The sequence below is a fragment of the Vollenhovia emeryi genome, unplaced genomic scaffold (genome assembly GCF_000949405.1).
Source record: "Vollenhovia emeryi isolate VEMERY1.0 unplaced genomic scaffold, V.emery_V1.0 DF939175.1, whole genome shotgun sequence".
NCBI classification, from domain to species: domain Eukaryota; kingdom Metazoa; phylum Arthropoda; class Insecta; order Hymenoptera; family Formicidae; genus Vollenhovia; species Vollenhovia emeryi.
The window spans coordinates 727,837-748,120 of NW_011967191.1; the positions used below are offsets into that span (position 1 = coordinate 727,837).

Consider the following 20,284-nt stretch of genomic DNA (forward strand, 5'->3'; position numbering starts at 1 on the left):
GCTCTCTCTCTCTCTCGCTCTCTCGCTCTCTCCCTCTCCCGCTCTCTCTCTCTCTCTCTCTCTCTCTCTCTCTCTCTCTCTCTCTCTCTCTCTCTCTCCCCCCCCCCTCATCTCTCCTCTCGTTACTCTCTATCGGAGAAATTCGAGAATAAGAAAAAAGATGCCCGATCATAGTCAATCTTTCGTTATCTCGAGTCAACTAGATAATTCGCTGTAGAACTGCGCTACGATATCTGTACGGCCAAAAGCGCGACGCCAATAGTCTGGTCGTCGCAAAATGGAATTGCATTCAATATAAAAGGACATAGTTCCCTTCCTCCTTCCTTCTCCGTCCCGTCTGTTCCTTAAGAGCGACGACATTCAAGGATCGATGAAAAAATTAACGAAATGCATCACAAATAAATAACAAAATTTCGATTACGTACGCGGGATCATCGGGATGTGCATCGCGCGGTGCTCGTCACGATCAACGGATAAATCGAACCAGCTCTGCAGATATTAAAGTATGCTAAAAAAATCTATATCACCACGTGTGCCCTTAATGCACTCATATGTATGTGTAGAATATTCTAATGTGATTTCTGATTCATAATGCATCTGCAAAGAACGCGGACGCGAAAAGAGAGACGGCAGTGCAATGTTATATACATACATACATATGTTATATACATATAAGTAAGTGTGTATATACTGTATACAGTATATACACACCTCCCGCGATCACGCACATAATATAATAACGTATTCTTCTGAAAATCATATTCCACGAAATTCACTTGTCAGAAATTCTTCTTCGCTCACCGAGACATATACGGCAAAACTTGTACAAATGTAAACGGCAAGAGTTCACATTAAGAGCTGTCAGCACTTTCTAATATAACGATAATAGTTATTGCTGGATTTCAATTTCATTAATTTAAATTTAATTGATTAAGTTTTAATAAAATTTCAATTATAAATAATTACAGCTAAATGTCCATGTATCACGCACGCGTATGTGTCTTGTCGAGGAGTCGCTTATTTACCTCGGTTGTCGAATTAGTATAACTTTTTATCATAATCATCGCTAAAATTGTCCCCACCTTTCTATTGTGACTAAAATTGTTACATTATTCATAATGCTGAGTTATTAGAGCCATTTTAGGCCTCAAAGCGGGATATTTGCGCTGGACTCCGATAAAATGTAAAAGACCGTATAAACGATATTCGTTAAGCCTGGAGGAACGCTGTGAAAACGATATCATAGGCGCGATGCTGGCAAAACGCAATTTTGATCAGAAAGCGGATTTAAATATTTCTACGAATTTACATTCTGCTTCAAAACGCTGCATCATTGCCTGAATCGATGAGATTTACCGCTTTCCGTGAAAGGCGTGGCGGATTGTACAAATACAAATATTTCCACACGTGTCCTCGTTTTTTTTTTATATTATTTTGATCCGTTCTATTTGGACGAATCCGGTTTAATAAGCACTCGCCGGCTCTTTGTAGATGATTAATCTCACATGAAAAAGAGTGGAACGTGCGAGAGATCTATCATCAATTTGTACTTGATTCAAATGCGCTCGTGTATGTAATCAATGTACAATGTAATCCTTTCTCTCAAAACGTGACGAGCTCGTAATCGATATAATTATTACTAGATAATGATTATTTCCCAGAATAAGAATCGAAATGCTTTAAAACGCTCTGACGTAAGATAAAGATTTTCATATGGCACAACATTTCAGTCGTCACATATTTTTTACGTATGAAATTATCAACTGCAAACGTACGGATATGAATAATATCCATGCGCAAATTTATAATGAACTACAAAGCAAAGCAAAGAATTTATCTTCGCAATGTTTATCAATTTGCGCGTATCTAATGCCGTATCGTTCAAGAGGAAGCAATCGTTCGTGGGGCCCCTAAGGGATGTTAAATCTACGACCTTACATAGGCGGAATCGTAAGACATAATTAAGGGACGCGAGGGATAGAAGCCGAAATGAAGATTAATGCAAACAAAATGGTACATTGCTAATACGTATATCGAGGCATTATGTTATAAATTAGCTATTGTGGCGCGATCGTACGTGTGGATGTAGCTAACTGACGAAGGATAATTTAGCTTAGCCGCGTTCAGCAGAATATCCGCGAGAATCGCCAGGAGCATAGCAAAATGCCCTTTCTAATTAGCATGTCGGCCCATGTGGAAATTATACCCGATTTGTCGGCGATTTGACGGGTTGCGGAAGCCTACGAGATACACATTTCGCGTCAGCACTGACCTCCTTGTATCCCTTTCAATCGAATAATTGCGTGACGGCCAAAATAGACCAACGCCAGCTTGTCTTATAGGTCGATTGTCCGTACATAAGACGTATGCACATTCTTGAAGAAAGCGGCTGCGAAACGCTAAGCCGTTAAAATAACAAATAAAGAATCGTTGGAGTATACGTGCGCGACAACAAATTGCCGATTGCAGGCACGCAGCGCCGATTGTCGCGAATTTGAAAAACAATTAGTGAATTGTGGTCCGCACCGACACCACCTCTATTTGAGCGTGCCCTCCACAAATGTTCCGCCGATCTCGTAGCGGTCATCACACACGTATCCGAATTCATTTGCATATACGGAAAATGGTGGATAGAAACCACGAAAATTTCGTGATGCGGTTTCACGCGAATATAATGGACCCGCGCCTAAAAAAAAGGCGCGGTGACGTAACGCTAGACTCGAATATTCGTTCGAGCGAACCATATTTGGATTGGTATGTATAGGAAGGCGCGGATAGTATGCATACACATATATTTCAACCAATAATATGAGACTGTGGACCGCGCCGCAGCGAAATACAAACCCGTATACAGTTGTTATTGTAATATATAATGGTGAGATCTTCACAAGAGGTGCCACGCCACAACAAATAACACGCAATCCTTTCCAAAATACCTAACGTCTCATCGAACATCTCGTCGCTGTACGCGTGGTGGTGGTGCGATGAATAATTCATATTTCCATTTCATGTAATTTTACACCTCGCATCGAGTGCGATGCGTTGCGCGAGATGATTTTTGCACCCCAGGAAATATACGAGTGCCAATTTCATCTGCCTCAAAATTCTTTTGATATGCATATAGCGTACTTTTGTTATATCACTAATATTCCATTTTACCTTTTTCGAAGATAATTAATAGCGGCTTCTAAACTACATTGTTTTGTGTTTACATAAGACTTGTGCGGAATATTTCTTGAGAAATAATTAAACATTTTTTACATTCGTGCGTGTGTGTGGGTGCACGTGTGAAGGAAATTTTAAATGGGAACGAAAAGCAGATTCAACACGCATCCTGCCACTCCCAGGATATAGCCCACGGCTAACATCCATGTCGTGTCGACCATATATTCCGCGTATTTCCACTGACGATTATTTTACACGTCAGAAAAATCTGTATCTGATAATCGATGCATAACAGCGCTGATCCATCCTCAACTCGATATCAATCTGATCTGATTTAACAACATATGTCGGCTTACCTGGCATTGAGCCGGTTTAAATTGTTTTAACTATGCCCCCAGATTGGGGTATTACACGAATAAATTTAATAAACGAAGTTTATCCAGTGTACGCGTAACAATCAATCTGATCTTGTACGAGCAAGTAATATACAGTAAATAAAAAGCAATTAAAGAATTGGGAGTGTACATGCAGCATAAGATAGAGATTAGAAACTAATGTAAGGATTATTGTCAATTCTAGAGACAAATTTTTTATAAAATAAAAGCAATAATATCCATTGCAACGTGCTAAGGAATAGTATAAGAAAACTTTGTAGCAAAAAGAAACCAATTGTAAAGTAAGTTAGAAAAAAGAAAGATGTATATGTATACACACGTGTACTAAGATGTAAATGTTAGGTAATCCCAAAATCTTTGAAAGTCGCACATCTTAAACATATAATATATAGAGGAAAGTTCTCTATTATGAGATAGGTTTCTACAATAATATGAGATAGTAGGTTTTCAACACCCAAATTCAATCACAAATCTTTGTCCGCAACGATTACACGATCAAATGAATTTTCAACTAAACAGATTTCACTCCAAAGGCAATAAATTCATGCATGGAGAGAATTTTCTTTTAACATCTACCCTGAAAATCATGTAATCGTGGGACAACATGGCATTTTGAACAACTTTATGAGAGTTTCTATTGAAATTTTACCATACATTTTACCAGTGAAAAATATACTAAGTGTAATTATTAGTAAAAAGAGAGAGAGTATGGCAAAATTTAAAAAAATTGTATAAAATTCTTTAAAATGCCGTGTTGTCCCACGATAACACAATTTTCAGGATAAATTTTAAGAGAAAATTCTCTCCGTGTGGTGGAATCAACTGACGGTGCCTATTAATTTAACAGACATCCCGCTATCCCATATTAAGATACTATCTCATAATAGGGGACTTTTCTCTATATTACTTAAAAAAATTCCTATATATATATTTATTAATTTTTCAAATAAAATTGGATACATTATCACATGAAATATCTCACCTTTTATCTCATACTTTTTACGCGCGCGTAATAATCGCGTAATAATTTAATATTTCCCGGATTTTCGGATGTGAAAATAATAGAGTGCGAGCAAAATCAATCGTGAAATATAACGTGTAGACGCCGAATAAATTGAAACATTATCCGAAATGTATTAATATCACGCACGTCCACGGAACACTTGGATTTGCGTTCCCGCGTTACCGCGAAGTAACTTATGTTTCGCTACTACCTGGGAATTAATTAAAATAGTCATCTATATGTACAAACGTTCACACGCACACGTAATTGTATCGCTCCAAAACATTATACGCGAGTGTCCCAGAAAACACGTATGTGTCATTTAGACGCAATCAGCCGGATACGTTGCGACAGCAATGCAAGAAACGTGATATAATTTTCAAAAGCGTATCGTTTTACTTTTACATGCCGGTGACTGTGAAAGATATTATCCTAATTTATTATTTAACGTAAACAATATTAGGAAATAAAAATTGAACGTGTTTTACGAACTTTGTGAGAAAAAAGTCTTTGAAAATTTATTTGTGGCATATAATGTTTATTTCACTAAAATAAACATTATTTAATAAGGCATATAATGCTTCTTTCACTGAAGTAACGTTATATGCCACAAATAAATTTTCAAAGACTTTTTCTCAGTGTAGCAGTAGACTTTAAAAGCCGTCAAAAGGGTAGCATAATTCAGACTCGAGTTTCTCTGTCGAAATAAAATACCTTAATTTCCACTTGTTATATCGATTTCAGAAGAGATTAGTAGTCGTAGACGCAAAAATTCGAAGATGTTCGTCTACGCAGAGCATGCGGAAAATGCCCGGCGTGTGCTGAAACTTTCCATCGCCTTTCCGAGGCATCCGATAAATATTTTAGGATAAGTAAATCCGTTAATAGTTTCGTGATTTAATACGCTTATTAAGTCACGGGATTTTATAAGCTTGTTATTTGTAAAGTCCCGTTATGTCGTTTCTAATGAAAATACGTCGTTAAAAGGACAAGAATGGACAATTTGTGACAGCAACGAAAAAGTCGCAGAAACGCGTAAACCACTTTATAATAGCGCGCGCGCATACAATTAGTCGCGGATCTCTAATTTACACGTTTACGCAATTCAACGCGCGATAATTAATTGCTTTAAATCCGTGATAATTTACGCCGCCACATTTCGAAACAACGGCCGTTCTACGTGATTGAAAATGGAGAAAAGGCGTCCGCGATTAAAATATACAAATTGTTTGCCAATTTATTTTCTTTTGTAATATGAAACGATAGAATGACACTTAAAAATTAAACGGGGAAAATGGTATATTTTTATTTAGTCAAATAAAAGTATACAATTACACACAAATATGCATGCGCGCGCCTGTTTATATACGTATACATACATGTACGTACAGTCGTGGTCAGAAAGTCCGACGTTTTATGATAAATTTCGGAAATACAGTCTATCACGCGGGGGATCGTAGCTTTTGCTCACGGATATGTGCAGTGACGCGTTATTAGAGCAAAAGAATGATACGAATATTCCGAAAACTTATTGCAAAACGTCGGACAAGCTTTCTGGCCACGACCGTACACGTATACATATAAGTTACAATTACATGAAAATATTTCATTAGGTGTAAAATAAAAGCATTTTTAATGACGATAATATTAAATTAATTGAAATTAAATGTATTATAAAAGAACTATAACAATATAATTCTTTTGGCTAAAAATTGAATAATTTAATTTCGCAAATTAATTCATATTATATATTTTATGTAATTACAGTATAATTATGGAAGAACAAATGCATTATACATGCATTAATTCTTACAAATTACACCGTATCACATCAAATTGCTATTCAGTCCATTTAACAATGTCATGTACGGTGATTTTGATAATGACCAAGACCCGGACGCGTACTAATTAGAAATAAAACTTGCGTTGTAAAATGAAAGCGCGAGGGGAAATCACAGAGGGAAGCAATTATTCGCAAATCACTAATACACAATTTTGCATCGAATCTCAATGCGCATTATGTTTCCCAAAAGGATTACCTACGTTCCGACAACGAATCCGAATTAATTAATCTGGCTAATTCGCGAGGCGCAATACGAGGCCAAATGGTGTCGAAACAGAAAGATTTATTTTCAGAGCGCATCGCGAGAACGGGAGGGCAATCACCATCGTGATAATTGAATTTTTATAATGATAGAATTTCTGTCGTTCCTCTCGCTCGTCGAATAAGCGTTTATTTGCCGACGCGTTTTATATATCTGTAATATATCTGAATGAGTCGCGTTTTCGGTAAAGGATCCACCTGTGCTATCCACTTTCTAAATTAAATGCCATCTCGGCTATTATTTTCGGCTGCAACCAAAAAACCCCTTTTTTCTCTCCCTTTTCCTGTTTTTCATCGATTTTGCAACCACCGCCCATGCGTCTTCTTTAAATCACGATGTGGTCGGGTATTCGCGAAAAATGTTTGTATCTATCAGCGTTTATCTATGATTGATAAATTTCGATCCGGTGCGTAACGACACGAAGTACAATGCGGCAGTCCGGCGATGATACGTATATAGAAAAAAAAAGTGGAAGATACGAGGCGGGGTGCCTCGGGACGCTACGAGGGGGAGGGCGGAGGGAGAGGGGCAGGGAGGAATACGAGCCATCGAAAACGGACTATTGGTCCAGTGGCACAATTCGTGCGCTTTTTCTCACGGTTATATACATGTGTGCGCAGCAAATCGAAATTCTATCTCTCGACGTTGCGTAGGAGGGAGCAGAAACTGCTGGATCGGTAGAGAGTGCATGCGAACATCGCATTCGATGGCGATACCCGGACTCGTATGTACACAAACGGACCGTGCGTGCGTATGCGTGCGCGCGTGTGCTGTGCAACTGAAACCAAATTCGGCTGCAGAGAGGCTAAAGGGCTTTTTTATACGTTGCAAACCAACCGTATGCTCGGCGCGAAATAAACGACAGTGTGTGCGAGCTGCGTTTCCTTTCCTCCCGCATAGTCCGGAGGTGCAAGTATGCGGAGTCTGTGGTCCCGTTATAGAGGGATCTACGAATTTCTCACACTCGCCGTTTAAACGGAGATAATGCTGAGGGACGGTCGATAATTTACATTTTTCAAGAGTTTATATTTTTGCCGCCGCTCTTTTATCACGTTCGCGTTTAGCGATATTAGGGTGTTACTGCATTACGATAAATATTTTAAGCGTATCGATTGCCGACAAAATAGGACGTTTCCAGAAACGCGACAACTTTTTTTATCCTGCAGCCAATTGGCACGCTTGAAAAGTCTCTCGTGTGACAAGTGTGATGGTACCCTTAAAGGCCATTCTACAATTGCGTAAACGTGGCTGTTAGCGGTTGTACAGTGTTGTAAAACACAGTTTTAAACTGGCATTTCCGATTGCAAAGCCTGTTGTAAAAGATGGCTAAACTTCATCTTTCACGACTACAACGATGTAGGACGTAAAACACATTTGAACCTGAAAATAAACTTGTATCAAAATTTGCACAAAAATATCATAAGAAATGCATAAAAAAGACCTTTCAGCTGCTAAAATACTTATTTGGCCGCTTGTCTTTTTATATTCACCCAGCATTAAATTTGTGCAAATAGCCAAAGTCACGATGATTCCGCTCTCATCAAACCCTAAACTGTACTCTGATTGGCTATCATTCACTTCAATTACGACGTATCTTACTCTATTGTATATTACTTTGTTGTACAACACTTACTACTACTTCTACTCCTACAACCCTACAATTACGTTTACGCAATTGTAGAATGGCCGGTAAAGACCGTCTACATTGTAAGTAAGCAGTAAAGAAATCAGAAAACCGTAACCTTTACTTATCAGTGTAAAAGCTAAAGTACAGGCATAATTTTTTTTAAATATTTATAGCACTGGTCAAACTGCGCTTTAATTCGCCGAGAGTAAGCGTCAGAGCTGAAGTAGGAGTAAGAAATGATTCATTGCTTTACTCCTACTCTTACTTCTTACGCCAGACTTACTTCAGCTATTGTAGACGATCCTTTAATCATTAATGCAGAAGAGAAGTTACTTCGTAATAATCGAAGTTTCGCAATAGTCTCTCTCGCGATATTTAAAATTCGTGCAACCGATATCAAAATAAGTTAAAGTTAAAACAGTAACAACGTCAGTGTTTTCTTGACCATACCTGGCATCTTTAATAATACCGAAAATTTATTGCGAAAAATATTACCTCAGCCAGGGTTTGAACCTGGACCTCCCTACACTCTAGGCGGGCGTCTCACCAATTATAATAATTTGATTATTCACCATTGACCTCAAACATGGTGTTTCTCGCGTAATTGGGAAAGGGGGGAGGGAAAACTTAAAAATCGCGTATTCGATAGTTCTATGTACGGCAACGAACACAAAAGTCGAAAATATACGCGTAGACATCTTTATACTGTTATTGCAATAAATATTATCATATGCCTCGGTGGTCGAATTGGTGAGACGCCCGCCTAGAGTGTAGGGAGGTTCAGGTTCAGACCCTGGCTGAGGTAATATTTTTCGCAGTAAATTTTCCGTATTATTCACGATGTCAGGTATGGTCAAGAAGACACTGACGTTGTTAATTACCGCTGGCGACATTAAAGAATTCTGATTAGTTAAAACAGTAAATTGGAGATATTGCAAATACAATTTTTCTTCTAAACGATCTTTTCAGCGAGACGTACGCGGGCGGGATTCAAGAAGTGTGAAAAATGTACGTACATATATATTATATATCTCGCTCCGCGTCCGTGGTGAATACCGGGGGTGCATAATTATCGGGCTACCTCGCAACGGTGATTTTTAACGTAGGGCACAAAATCAGACATCCGACGATGTCGTATTTCCGCCTCGGACATTTTTCTATACGATATCGCCACACGATATTTCATTTTTAATCGTCGACAGTACGACGTCGAATCGGGTCAATCGGCTTTTCTTTCTAGCGGCGTTTCACTCCGCCGTGACGTTCAATTTCCTTCGTGTAGTCGTTATCGCTGTATTCAAAAGACGAGCACGTACGTGTACCACCGCGGCGACATGTATGGAAAGCTTCACGCGTGTATGCGGATACGATATTGACACGTCGGTCACCTGGCAAAAAAAAAAACTCAATCGGCCAAAAGTAAGGTCTCCTGTGCGCGCAGTGCACATTTAATATTTATATATTATGCACGATTTTACGCATAATTGTAAATTACAGTGTAAGAAACGACAATCGTTAAGGGTGTTTCGTACGTACAGTCGTAAGAAAAGGTGACTCTGAAATTCGACTTTGGCGAATACACAGGGTGAGTCATCTAACGTGACGACCTTAAATAAACCATAAAAGACTTGCTCTATGAAAATATTGTTCAAACAAAAGTTGCATAGTATGAAGGGAGACATATAGCAGAAAGGTCTCTCCCCGGTAAACACAGAGCATCGCTTACATTGCGTTTACACAGTAAAAAATAAAGTGCTAATGTTAACATGTTTTACATGTCCCAAAAGGTCTACTATGAAATTTAAGTTGAAATAACGTTCACCGCGTGTGTTACTTTTTGACAAATTATAGATGTTAATTAATTAACATTATACCTCACATTTACGTTTATGTTCCTTTAACCTTAAGTGTGATGTAATAAAAACCGACAGGATAAGTAAACTGTACGAATAGGTGCAAATTAAAGAATTGAAGAATAGTTGAAATAATTTTGAAGAAATGTCGATATTACACGTTTTGGTTGATTTTGTGAAACAGTTGTGTCAAAAGAACTCAAAATAATATTCAAGTTTTAAATGACATACATAAATGTAACACATAAAAATGTTACGAAAATAATAACGTATCTGTTTTATGTTAATTTCACATTGAAATAATAATCAGATCTTGGTAACACGAGAAAATTTTAACATTTGAACACACGATCTTTTACTGTGTATGTTAAAATTTCTCACTCAACAATGTAAATGTAATATGTGTTTTGCTACATTGTTGAGTCAGAAATTCTAACATAAATGCAACGTAAGTGATGCTTTGTGTTTACTGGGGAGTGACCATTCTGCTATATTGCCCCCTTCATACTACGCAATTTTGTTTGAACAATTTTATCATAGAGCAAGTATCTTACGATTTATTTTAGGTCGCCATGTTAGATAACTCGCCCTGTACATATGCTCTTCTCATATAGTTTGGGCAATAAAGATTGCGTAGAATCTTATTATTTTTTCATAGCTAGAGTGCAGAAATATATTTTTAATTTTTCCATCCGTCAACGTGGTCACGCGTTTTTCATAACCTCACGGGCAAATTCGTTGCAAATTAAAAATTCGTATAACTTGTGATTGCTTCAGTGAAACGACTCCGGATTTTTTTGTAAATCTTCGCACATACGTGCAAAATTTTTGTTGAATTCCCAATATTTCAAAACTAGATACTAAACTCCTTAACCGGCTAAAAATAAAACTTTTGCTTCAGTGCTTTGTATATTTTTGAAAGATTAATTTGTCCCGCAATTTTTTGTCTTTTCTGCTTTACTCTTGTACAAAAATAATAAAAGTTAATCAAGTTGTAGTTAATGGCTTGAAATGTCAAAGTTCGTTTAACAAAGTCATTTTAATACAAATGTTAACTTATTCGTCGTAAGAAAAAGCGATAATTAATTACCTCAAAACAGCTTTGAAATTTTTTCACGTCAAATTAATAATTTTAATTGACATGTACTTAAACAGAGTAAACAGAGTAAAAACAATGTATGGGGTAGTATTTGTTGAAATTGAAAACCTATGTTACAGAATCTGAATTGGAAATAATGAAGAAGCTTTCTGACAGATGGAATTAATTCACTGATCCCGATCGTGTCCACATTATTGCAGATTATAAATATTGGAGATGTAGTTAAAATTTTCAATTGGATGCGCTAGAGAGTGTCGGCCTATGCGAGATATCAGGTCAAGTGTATCGAAATCAATTGTATAAGAATAGATTTGTATACTCGATAAAGGCGTCGCGCGCTCTTGAATCTTACGTATTGGGAGGATGCGAGAGAGCCTCGAGAGCGTTAAGAGAGGATCTTTCTATAATATCAAAAATGACGACAACGACAAGGACTGTCGGTGGTAACCGTGCCGAGGTGCGGAGTGCGAGTGACAGTGTTCCCTATAAATTTGCAAGAGGAGACTTTCGTATTCGCCTCGTAGCTTATCTCGCGACGCGAGATGCCGACGAGCCGTGCTTCGTGCTCCGTGTTCCGTGTTCGTACGCCTTATCTCGATCGCAAGATTCGACTAGAAGGGTTTGTACATACGGATGACGTGTGGGTGGCTCATATCGAACTATGCAAAGTTACGCCGTCACGTCGAGGAGAGGAGCAGACGAGGAGCCGGAGGAGAGAGAGAAAGAGAGCGGGAGAGGAAGCAACGTGCGAGTATCGGTTCGGTTTCCGATGCTTGTCGCGAAGAAAAGTCTACGAGACTCGAAATAACGATAAATCTCCGCGGTAGACTGCGGCGTTCGAGGCTAATTCGCTTCGAATCGATAAACAAGAAATTGAACGTGACATGAATGGCGGATTATACGCTACACGAATGTATGCTTTTTGCACTTTAATAAGATAATAGGGAGATACGAGATATCACTCTACACTTTTAAGCAGCGGTCTCGATGGCATCAAATCGGTTTTACATCGGTACGCGGATTATACTAATGCGATACACAATTTCTCTTTTAGAAACACTGATTTGCGTCTTCTCTTCTACAATGTTCTTAAAATATTCGTCCTTACATTTGAATCTTTTATCTGTTCGTAAACGATTCTTTCACCTTTTTTTACGATAATGTAATTGCAAAATCGTCTAATGAGAATTTAATGTGCTTGGGACAAAGGAGAAGAGTCGCGTGTTGTCGTTTCCTCACTCATAATCCAAACACAGCCGCACTTAAACGATATTAAAGTCCTTTCGTTTGATAAAAGTCGAGCCTGAGCGGTGGACGTAGCAAACGGCAATTTCACGCGAGTACATGGAAAAAAACCTTTATCTTTCGATAAAACAACGCTTTTGCTCTCGCCTCCCATCTCGACTCCCTCCCCGCAAAGAGATCGCGCGCAGAGGATCAGAAAGTTACGAGACAGAAATTTCAGAACAAGTAGTCTCCCGCGGCTGTTTTATTTTTCTATTAAAATCTCTTCGATTAATTTTCCCATCAATGCCGTCAGTCTGTCCTGCGAAAACAGAGCGAGAGCCACTGAAGCTTCAACTTGAACTGTGTCCTCTATTATTATTATTGTTTCTTTTTGTCTTTTTTTAAAACGACTGACAACCGTTATATCATAATTACGATGCCACCTCGCCGGTGAGTAGAGACTCTCATTATTCTTATTACATAACGATGCTACCTGCACTCTCTCGTTATTATACTTCCGTCGAAAAGAAGATATCATTCCATTGCCGCGCACCTTTCTCTCTTTCTCTGTATATTGCCCTCTACGTATACATTATGTATACTACTCTGTCTTTATGCCACATTTTTTATATACTCCCTATGTATAAATCTGTTCGTTAAGATTAGTTACGAGACGGAGGAGGAGAGAAGGGAACGCGAATGTCTATCAGAACAACTGGAAACATGCCCACCAACGTGGCACAATTCTCTCCGTGTCTCTTATATTTTTATTTCCGATACTTACTCTCCCTTCCCTTACTTCCATCACTTCCGTCGGTGTGGCTATCGTTCTTATGGCCTTGGGCACTTTTCGAGATGCGCTAAGTAGCAGTCAAGATGAAAACTTGGCGATCTCGATATCGCAATTCCTAGTCCCTTCGGAAAGAAGACCCGAGTCAAAAAGAAAAATAAAACAAATTGTAAAATGAAAGCGGACGAACTGTCTTATGTATAGGTAAATATTAATAAATCGTCATTTTCAACTGGAAATCGAGATTTGGACACATTCGACTTGTGATCACTATTGATTCTTGATTGAACTTAAAAGAAGATCTGAACGCTAGTCTGAAAGGATGTGTACACATACACATATCCTCTTCAAACGTATTATCACACAGTTGAAAGATTTGTATTAAATTTAACAGATATCACATGTCCCAAACGGTCCACACAAATTTTTCTGTTAATTTAACATAATATGGATATGTTCAATGATCACACTAATACTCTGTTAATATTTTAACGCGAAATAAATTTTGTGTAAAATTAACATATTTTTAACGGCAAAATGAATTTAAAAAATGTAACTTTTACATTTTACAGATGTACTAAGCCAAATGACGGTTCGTACACACTCTCACTTATATTATATAGAATAAAATTAACATTTTATTCTGTAAATTTTAACAGATAAATCTTGTTACTGATAATAAAGAACATATGTATTGTGTAAGATTAAAAAATAAGTACACATTGTGTCATTTTAACTTTTTTTTCAAGTATTTTAATAATTTTACATTTGAGCTCAATTAACAAAGAGCAATATGTTAAATTAACACATGAATGTGTTAAACATTTAACACAAAATTTTAACCGGCATTTTCTTTAACAAGAATACACCAATTTTGCAGCTGTGTATAAAAGTATCTAGTTACAGTCACAGTTTTTTCGCTAAAGATGCAACTAGTTACAGTTACTGAAAAAGTAACGAATCGTTACTTTGCAGTTATTTTCTTGCAATGAAAGTAAAAATATCATCGTATTTGAATTGTAAAGCGTCGATAAACAGGTTTATGCATTACTGCAAGGCCTAATGCGACCTGCGGAGGTTTAAAAACATATATAAAGTAACTATTAACGTAACTGACAATGAGTTAAGTTACAGTTACAGATGGAAAGAAAGTAACGAAGTGAAGTTAGAGTTACCAAAAAAAGTAACTGTAACTTCGTTACAAGTGTCGAGTTGCTTCCCAACCTTGTGTATTATAAATATATATTTTATTTAATATAATATTATTTATGCCACAAATATGCATCCTGCGCTTTCGCACAAGTAAACAATCTAAACTCGATAGGGAACGTAAGCGTATCAATAAAATTAAATTCGAAAGTGCCTCTTGTAGATTTACGAAGAATTTATTGCCTCTCGCGCAATCTCACTGTCGTTACAATTGAAAACCGAAATGACTGTTTGCCGGGTCATTCGCTAGGTGGCCACAATCTGTGGAAGTAAATTAAAAGATGCCCCTGTGAGATATTTTGGTAAAGCCTAGGAGGGGGTTTGGGAAATAGAGTGGAAAAATCGCACAAACACTAGATAATTTGCGCGCACGAAAAAAAAGCGAGAAAAACTCACCCCTGAAAGTTCCCTACACGCCAAGTTATTCCGGCCGGGGTAAGAATTGAAAGTAACAATAGGGACAGAATGTAAACTGAACATGATCGTGCAGTAAAACAACTGTCGCATTATCCGCAATAAAATAAAATAAAAGTAATGTAAAAATTATGGAAAAATAATACCGCGAGGGTAGTTTTACCGCGTTAATTGTCTTAGGTTCGGTTTATGAATGTCATTCGTGCTCGAAAAATAACTTGAACGACAATTTCGCAAAACAGGAGTACATCGTCGGCGCGATTTATAGTTGGCTACATCATAGTTATACTTAAGAAATTAAACAAGTTTCCATTTCTCCTTCCCTCCCTACCTTAAGTACGTACACCGCGAGGAACGTAAGAAGTTTTAGTTTAAAATGCGAAATCCCGATACGCTACAGGCTTAAGCATAATTTATATGTACCATACGTCCTCGGAGGATTGAGCAGAAACACCGAGAAATACCCCCGAGCGAATCCACACCGCAAGCAGCGGCGTCCCCGCAGGGGTAGGTGGATTTTGCCCCCCTACCGCCTACCTACGGTTTTCTTCGTTCGCTTAGGTTCTTCGTTAGCGGTTTCGAGGGCGAAGTGCCGCGGAGTTAGCTAATTGGTTGAACGCCTCCGGCGGCTACTCCCTGAATCCACGATATATACCAAATCCTTCCGCGACCGCGCCCCCAACTACCCCGTATTTCTCCTACCCTGACCTCAATCCTAGCTCCGTTTCGTATCTATATCTCGGTATCTCCGAACGACGTTCGGAGAAAGAAGAGAGGGAAGAGGAGCGTACAACTGTATACTTTCCGCGAGATTACGAAATCGCGTTCTCGGCATACGCACGCGAATCTACGGGTCTACGGGAAAAGCCGGAAACGTTTTCGGGAGCCCGGGAGTTTATCTTGGAAAGTTTTCGCCGCTCGTGTCCGAGGATAAGAACGCGAAATCCGAGATCTCGCGTCGGTGACAATGAAAGGGCTCCTCCGCGCTCGATATCCCCACCGTCGCCAATTTCGCCCCCCGAGAATCGCCGCGAGATATCGCCAACGATCCCAAGTGCTAGTCGCAGTTAATATCGGGATCGTTATCTCTAATGGCCGATGCGTGGATAACCATTTTTATCAACGTAAAGCTCGTTAACTTCACTTCTGTATCAACTAATGTCGATCCTTTTCTGTCGAAATGTAATGCGAGAAAGGAAAGCCGATGCGATTCATTTTAATAACACAATCAAATTGTTAGCTGCAGTGCTTAAAATAATCAAGGGGGAGTATTCACACGCAGAAGAAAATTTCTTTGAAATCAAACAAACTTTCTTCGAATTTGAACCGAGGGGTAAACCGCTGAGGGTATTGTGGTATACAGACCTGCGGCATCACTGGACATTACTGGGCATTCTTTGGGCATTAAGCCTTGGTGGGACATTATAAAGATAAAGTAATGCTCACTGGGCATTAGAGGTGTTGGTGTACTCCTCGATTTTGACCTTGCTAGAGTTTTATTTAATTTAAAAGAAAAGAAGATTTCTTTACCTTGACCAAAATTTTATCTGCCTGAGACTGGAACTTCTAAGAGAATTCATATCTGTTTCTTCAAATCTGGCAAATGTTTTAGCAGAAGTAAATAAAACTTTAGTAGATTCAATGAAACGTGATTTCAACCCGTATCTCATTTGTTTAACCTAAATAAATCTTTTTCTGGGGGCATAAAAAGTGCACGATTCGAAGAACTGGCATTGATCGCAGCCTTGGAACTTTCGACGTTAAGCATCCGAGAGTAATCGAAGCTTGTATTAAAACTCCATTAACCGGCATGAAGTCCATTAAAGATTTTTGAAGGGTATTTTTTTCGGATCGATTTGTTACCCCCTTGAATACGTAATACGCCGGGAATATTACATAACTTTGTTATTAAGTCTCCCAACTTTTTCACTGCGGGCGAAATTAACATAAAGCTCCCCGGAAAAAATCTACAACTGCGCGAGAAAACGCGCGATTAATGATGCATACCGCGTTCGCAATTTGGGCCGCGGGAGAGCGGCCAAATATCCTTTTTATAAAGCACACGATCGCGCGCGGGCGTCCATCGGGTATCAACGGCGGCGCGGCTTCCCCGCGGCGAGATATACGAGGCGGCGCGTAATTTTCGTCCCGGCTCGTCGTTCCTCATTCGCGAGCGCGTATCGCGATTTAGCGCGCGGATATAATAAATACGGCAAGTATGCGCGAAGATACGCGGGGTCCGACGCGACGTATTTATCGCCAACAAGAATATCGATCGCGCGGCTTTCGCGGACACGACGTTATTATCGTCCGACGCGCGAACGTCGGACGCTCGTCGACGATTTTCCCCGTGGGAGGGACGGCGTTTTCGTTTTAATCGAAATGCGATGCACGCACTCGTGTAATTTCGTAATCACCTCGCGCGCAACGGAGCGGCGAGAGGGCGGCGGGCGAGGAGGGGGAGGGGACAGCGCCGGGTCGAATTGAAAAACACGGCTACCCCGCGCTTCGATCTGGACGGATAAAAAAAACCGGCGGGCGCGTGAGGTTTCGCCGTCGCGAGAATGATGCGATAAACGATCGCCGCGCGTCGAGCGGCAGCGTTAACGCGGTTTAAACGTTTTTAACGATAATCTGCATAACGCGCGACGGGAGAGAGCGCGATACGCGGCGTCGAACGCGAGAGTTCAAAAGCCCTCTCGCGTGCGCGCGAGGGAGGTGGACGGCGGCAACGCGGGCCCGCGCGCGCGCTCTGTAACGCGCCCGCGTATAATTACCGCGAATTGATTGCCGCGCGGGAATAACCGGGGCCGTTTATAAATTCAATGCGAATATTCATCGCGCGTTTATATCGCGAACGGGAGATTGCAGCCGCCAATTAGTCCGGATGCGCGGACCTCTGTATTAGTTCTTTGTGCGACTTTGCGGAGGCGGAATCGCGGCTCGTCGGCCGGTGATCGAAACGCAGCTTTTCCGCCCCCGCGTCGACGATTCTCGCGCGCGCGAAAGAGAGAGAGAGAGAGAGAGCGAGCAGGTCTTACTCCGATTGTTTGTCCTCTATTGGTCACGATTAAACACGTGATTGAGCAGTGGTTCGATAGAAAGTAACACTTGTCATTGAAATGCGCGCGCGCGACAAAGAATACTCTGTGTATGAAATTTATACGTAAAATTCTTATCCTCAAACGTTTTTATCTCTTAGTACATCGGTGACATCGTACATCGTCTTTGTTTTCTTGATAAATAACGAGTCGATAATAATCCGCAATGCATTCTGCAAGATTTGTTACAAAACGAGAACTCGCAAAAACTCATTTTCCAGCATATTCCTCTTGCCGTGCTCGTCTGTGGCTACACCAACTACTTTGCGATAAAACCTTTAGATAAAAAAATGTCGTCGTCTGAGAAGTGAGCCGATTACGTACCTGCGTTCGTACTATTGAACTTTTCCGTAAATTGTACTCTGAAGAACAAGTTTTTACGTTTTTAAATATACTTCTAAATTTTCTTATTTATCGCAGTATGTGAGGATGTTTCGCTAGAAGGTACGAGATATTTTGAAAATTATAATGAAAGTTAATATAAAGAGGTCGTAAGTTGACGGAAGCACATCAACGGCTAATGACTCGATTCATGATAACATTTTGTGCACCATATGTCGGCATGTATGTATAAAAAACATTGGTAATATGACAGAATGTACATTATGCATTGCCGACTGTAAGTAAAATAACTTAAAAAGTTTTTCAATCATACCTCGATAACCAAACATGTCGATCACCAAAGGTCCGGGTCAAGCCATCACTTCTATGCTTCGATTACCGATACACTTTGCTCCTTGGTGCGAGTCTGAACAAAAATATATACAGGGTGAGTTTATTTATTTCGTGAACCAGTTTTTTTACCATGAGAGCTGGGTTACCGACCGAACTGTAGTAAGTCCTGGAAAAAATGGAAAAATCTCGTTATGTATGTTTAAATCATGTATTATCTAATTATATTTCTTAAGATACAATTAGATATTACATGATAGAGACATATACAGGGTGAGTCGTAAAGGCTGTCTCAACCTTTTACCATAAGAAATGAATTACCGATCGCAACTGTAGCCCAACTCGGGAAAAAATGGATAAAATCTCGTTCTACGTGTCTCAATCATGTAATATCTAATTATTCCTCAAGAAACGTAATTAGATATTACATAATTGAGACATGTAGAATGAGACTTAATCTACTTTTTCCCAATTGACTACAGTTGCGGCCGGTAATTCACCTTTTATGGTAAAGGGTTGGGACAGCTTTTACGACTCATCCTGTATAACGAGTTTTTCTATTTTTTCCAGGATTGGCAACAGCTGCGGTCGGTGATCCACTTCCTATGGTAATAGGTTAGTGCAACCACTCCGATTCACCCTTGGAATCAACGCGATTTACACGAGATCTACAATACATCCAAGAATCAGAGCGTTAGCAAACTTGAAATTACTTTTTTATTGCGATAATTACGGACGATAATTGCTGCTTTAATCGATGCTCGTATTCGGACACATCTTGTATCGCATTGAATCTCTCGTTGCTTCGAATATAATTTGTTGGCTGTTCCTAAGTTGAAAACGCAAAATAATACACGAAATATTGAATCGAGTGCTTTAATTAGCATTTATCGGTGATTTATTAATACCACCAATTTATATATGTATGTATTTTTTATGGAATTTATACATATAGATAAAAATACATGTGCGACATTGAATTTTTAATTATTTTCAAACGTAAAATATGTAATTTTTGTTCGATGCTCTTATACTTCAAATTATTTTATCATAACGCTACATCAAGTGTATGTACAGTAACGTTACGGTGGCTGCACCGCGTACTAGTATGGTGTACTGGTAATGTGTACCTACGATAAGCAACTTACGTGGCATCCTAGCCATCTAAAGTTGCACGCGGATCGGGGCATTTTTAAAAGCGTGCGACTTTCTAACTCTTCGTGCATCATGACTATAGCGAATCGACATTGCCAGTTTCAATGCCTGTGTCCAGCAGAAGTTAGCGCTTGCTAAGCGCTTTGCGTTCATTGGATTATACTTTCAGATCTGTGCTGAAATAGAGCTATTCTTCTAGATCTATCCAATCAGCATAAAGCGCTTATTAAGCGCTAACTTCTGGAGAACACAGCCAATGTCATGATGCACGAAGAGTCATAGCGAACTCGGTTGCTTGCGCACTGAGTGCGCACTAAGGCTTGTTTATAGTCAGCTCTTATATTTAACTTTGTCTTAAATATATGTTGAAAGAGTATTTAGTCAAAAAATGATCGGTGTAAACGTTGTGGCTTACCGTGCACTCGGTGCGCACTAGTGCAACCAAGCGAATTCGCTATTAAAAAGTCGC

The 20,284-nt window shown here is 39.3% G+C and overlaps 1 protein-coding gene across 1 annotated transcript in view; it reads right to left on the reverse strand.

Annotated features, from left to right (window-relative positions):
* LOC105563448 (neurotrimin-like) overlaps nt 1–19,052 on the reverse strand; it is a 249,411-nt gene extending 230,359 nt beyond the window's left edge. Inside the window, exon 1 of the mRNA XM_012015052.1 lies at nt 18,644–19,052. Within this exon, the coding sequence (XP_011870442.1) occupies nt 18,644–18,659 (16 nt within the window). The 5' untranslated portion in view covers nt 18,660–19,052. The remainder of the gene's footprint in view (nt 1–18,643) is intronic.
* Between the last annotated feature and the right edge of the window lie 1,232 nt (nt 19,053–20,284).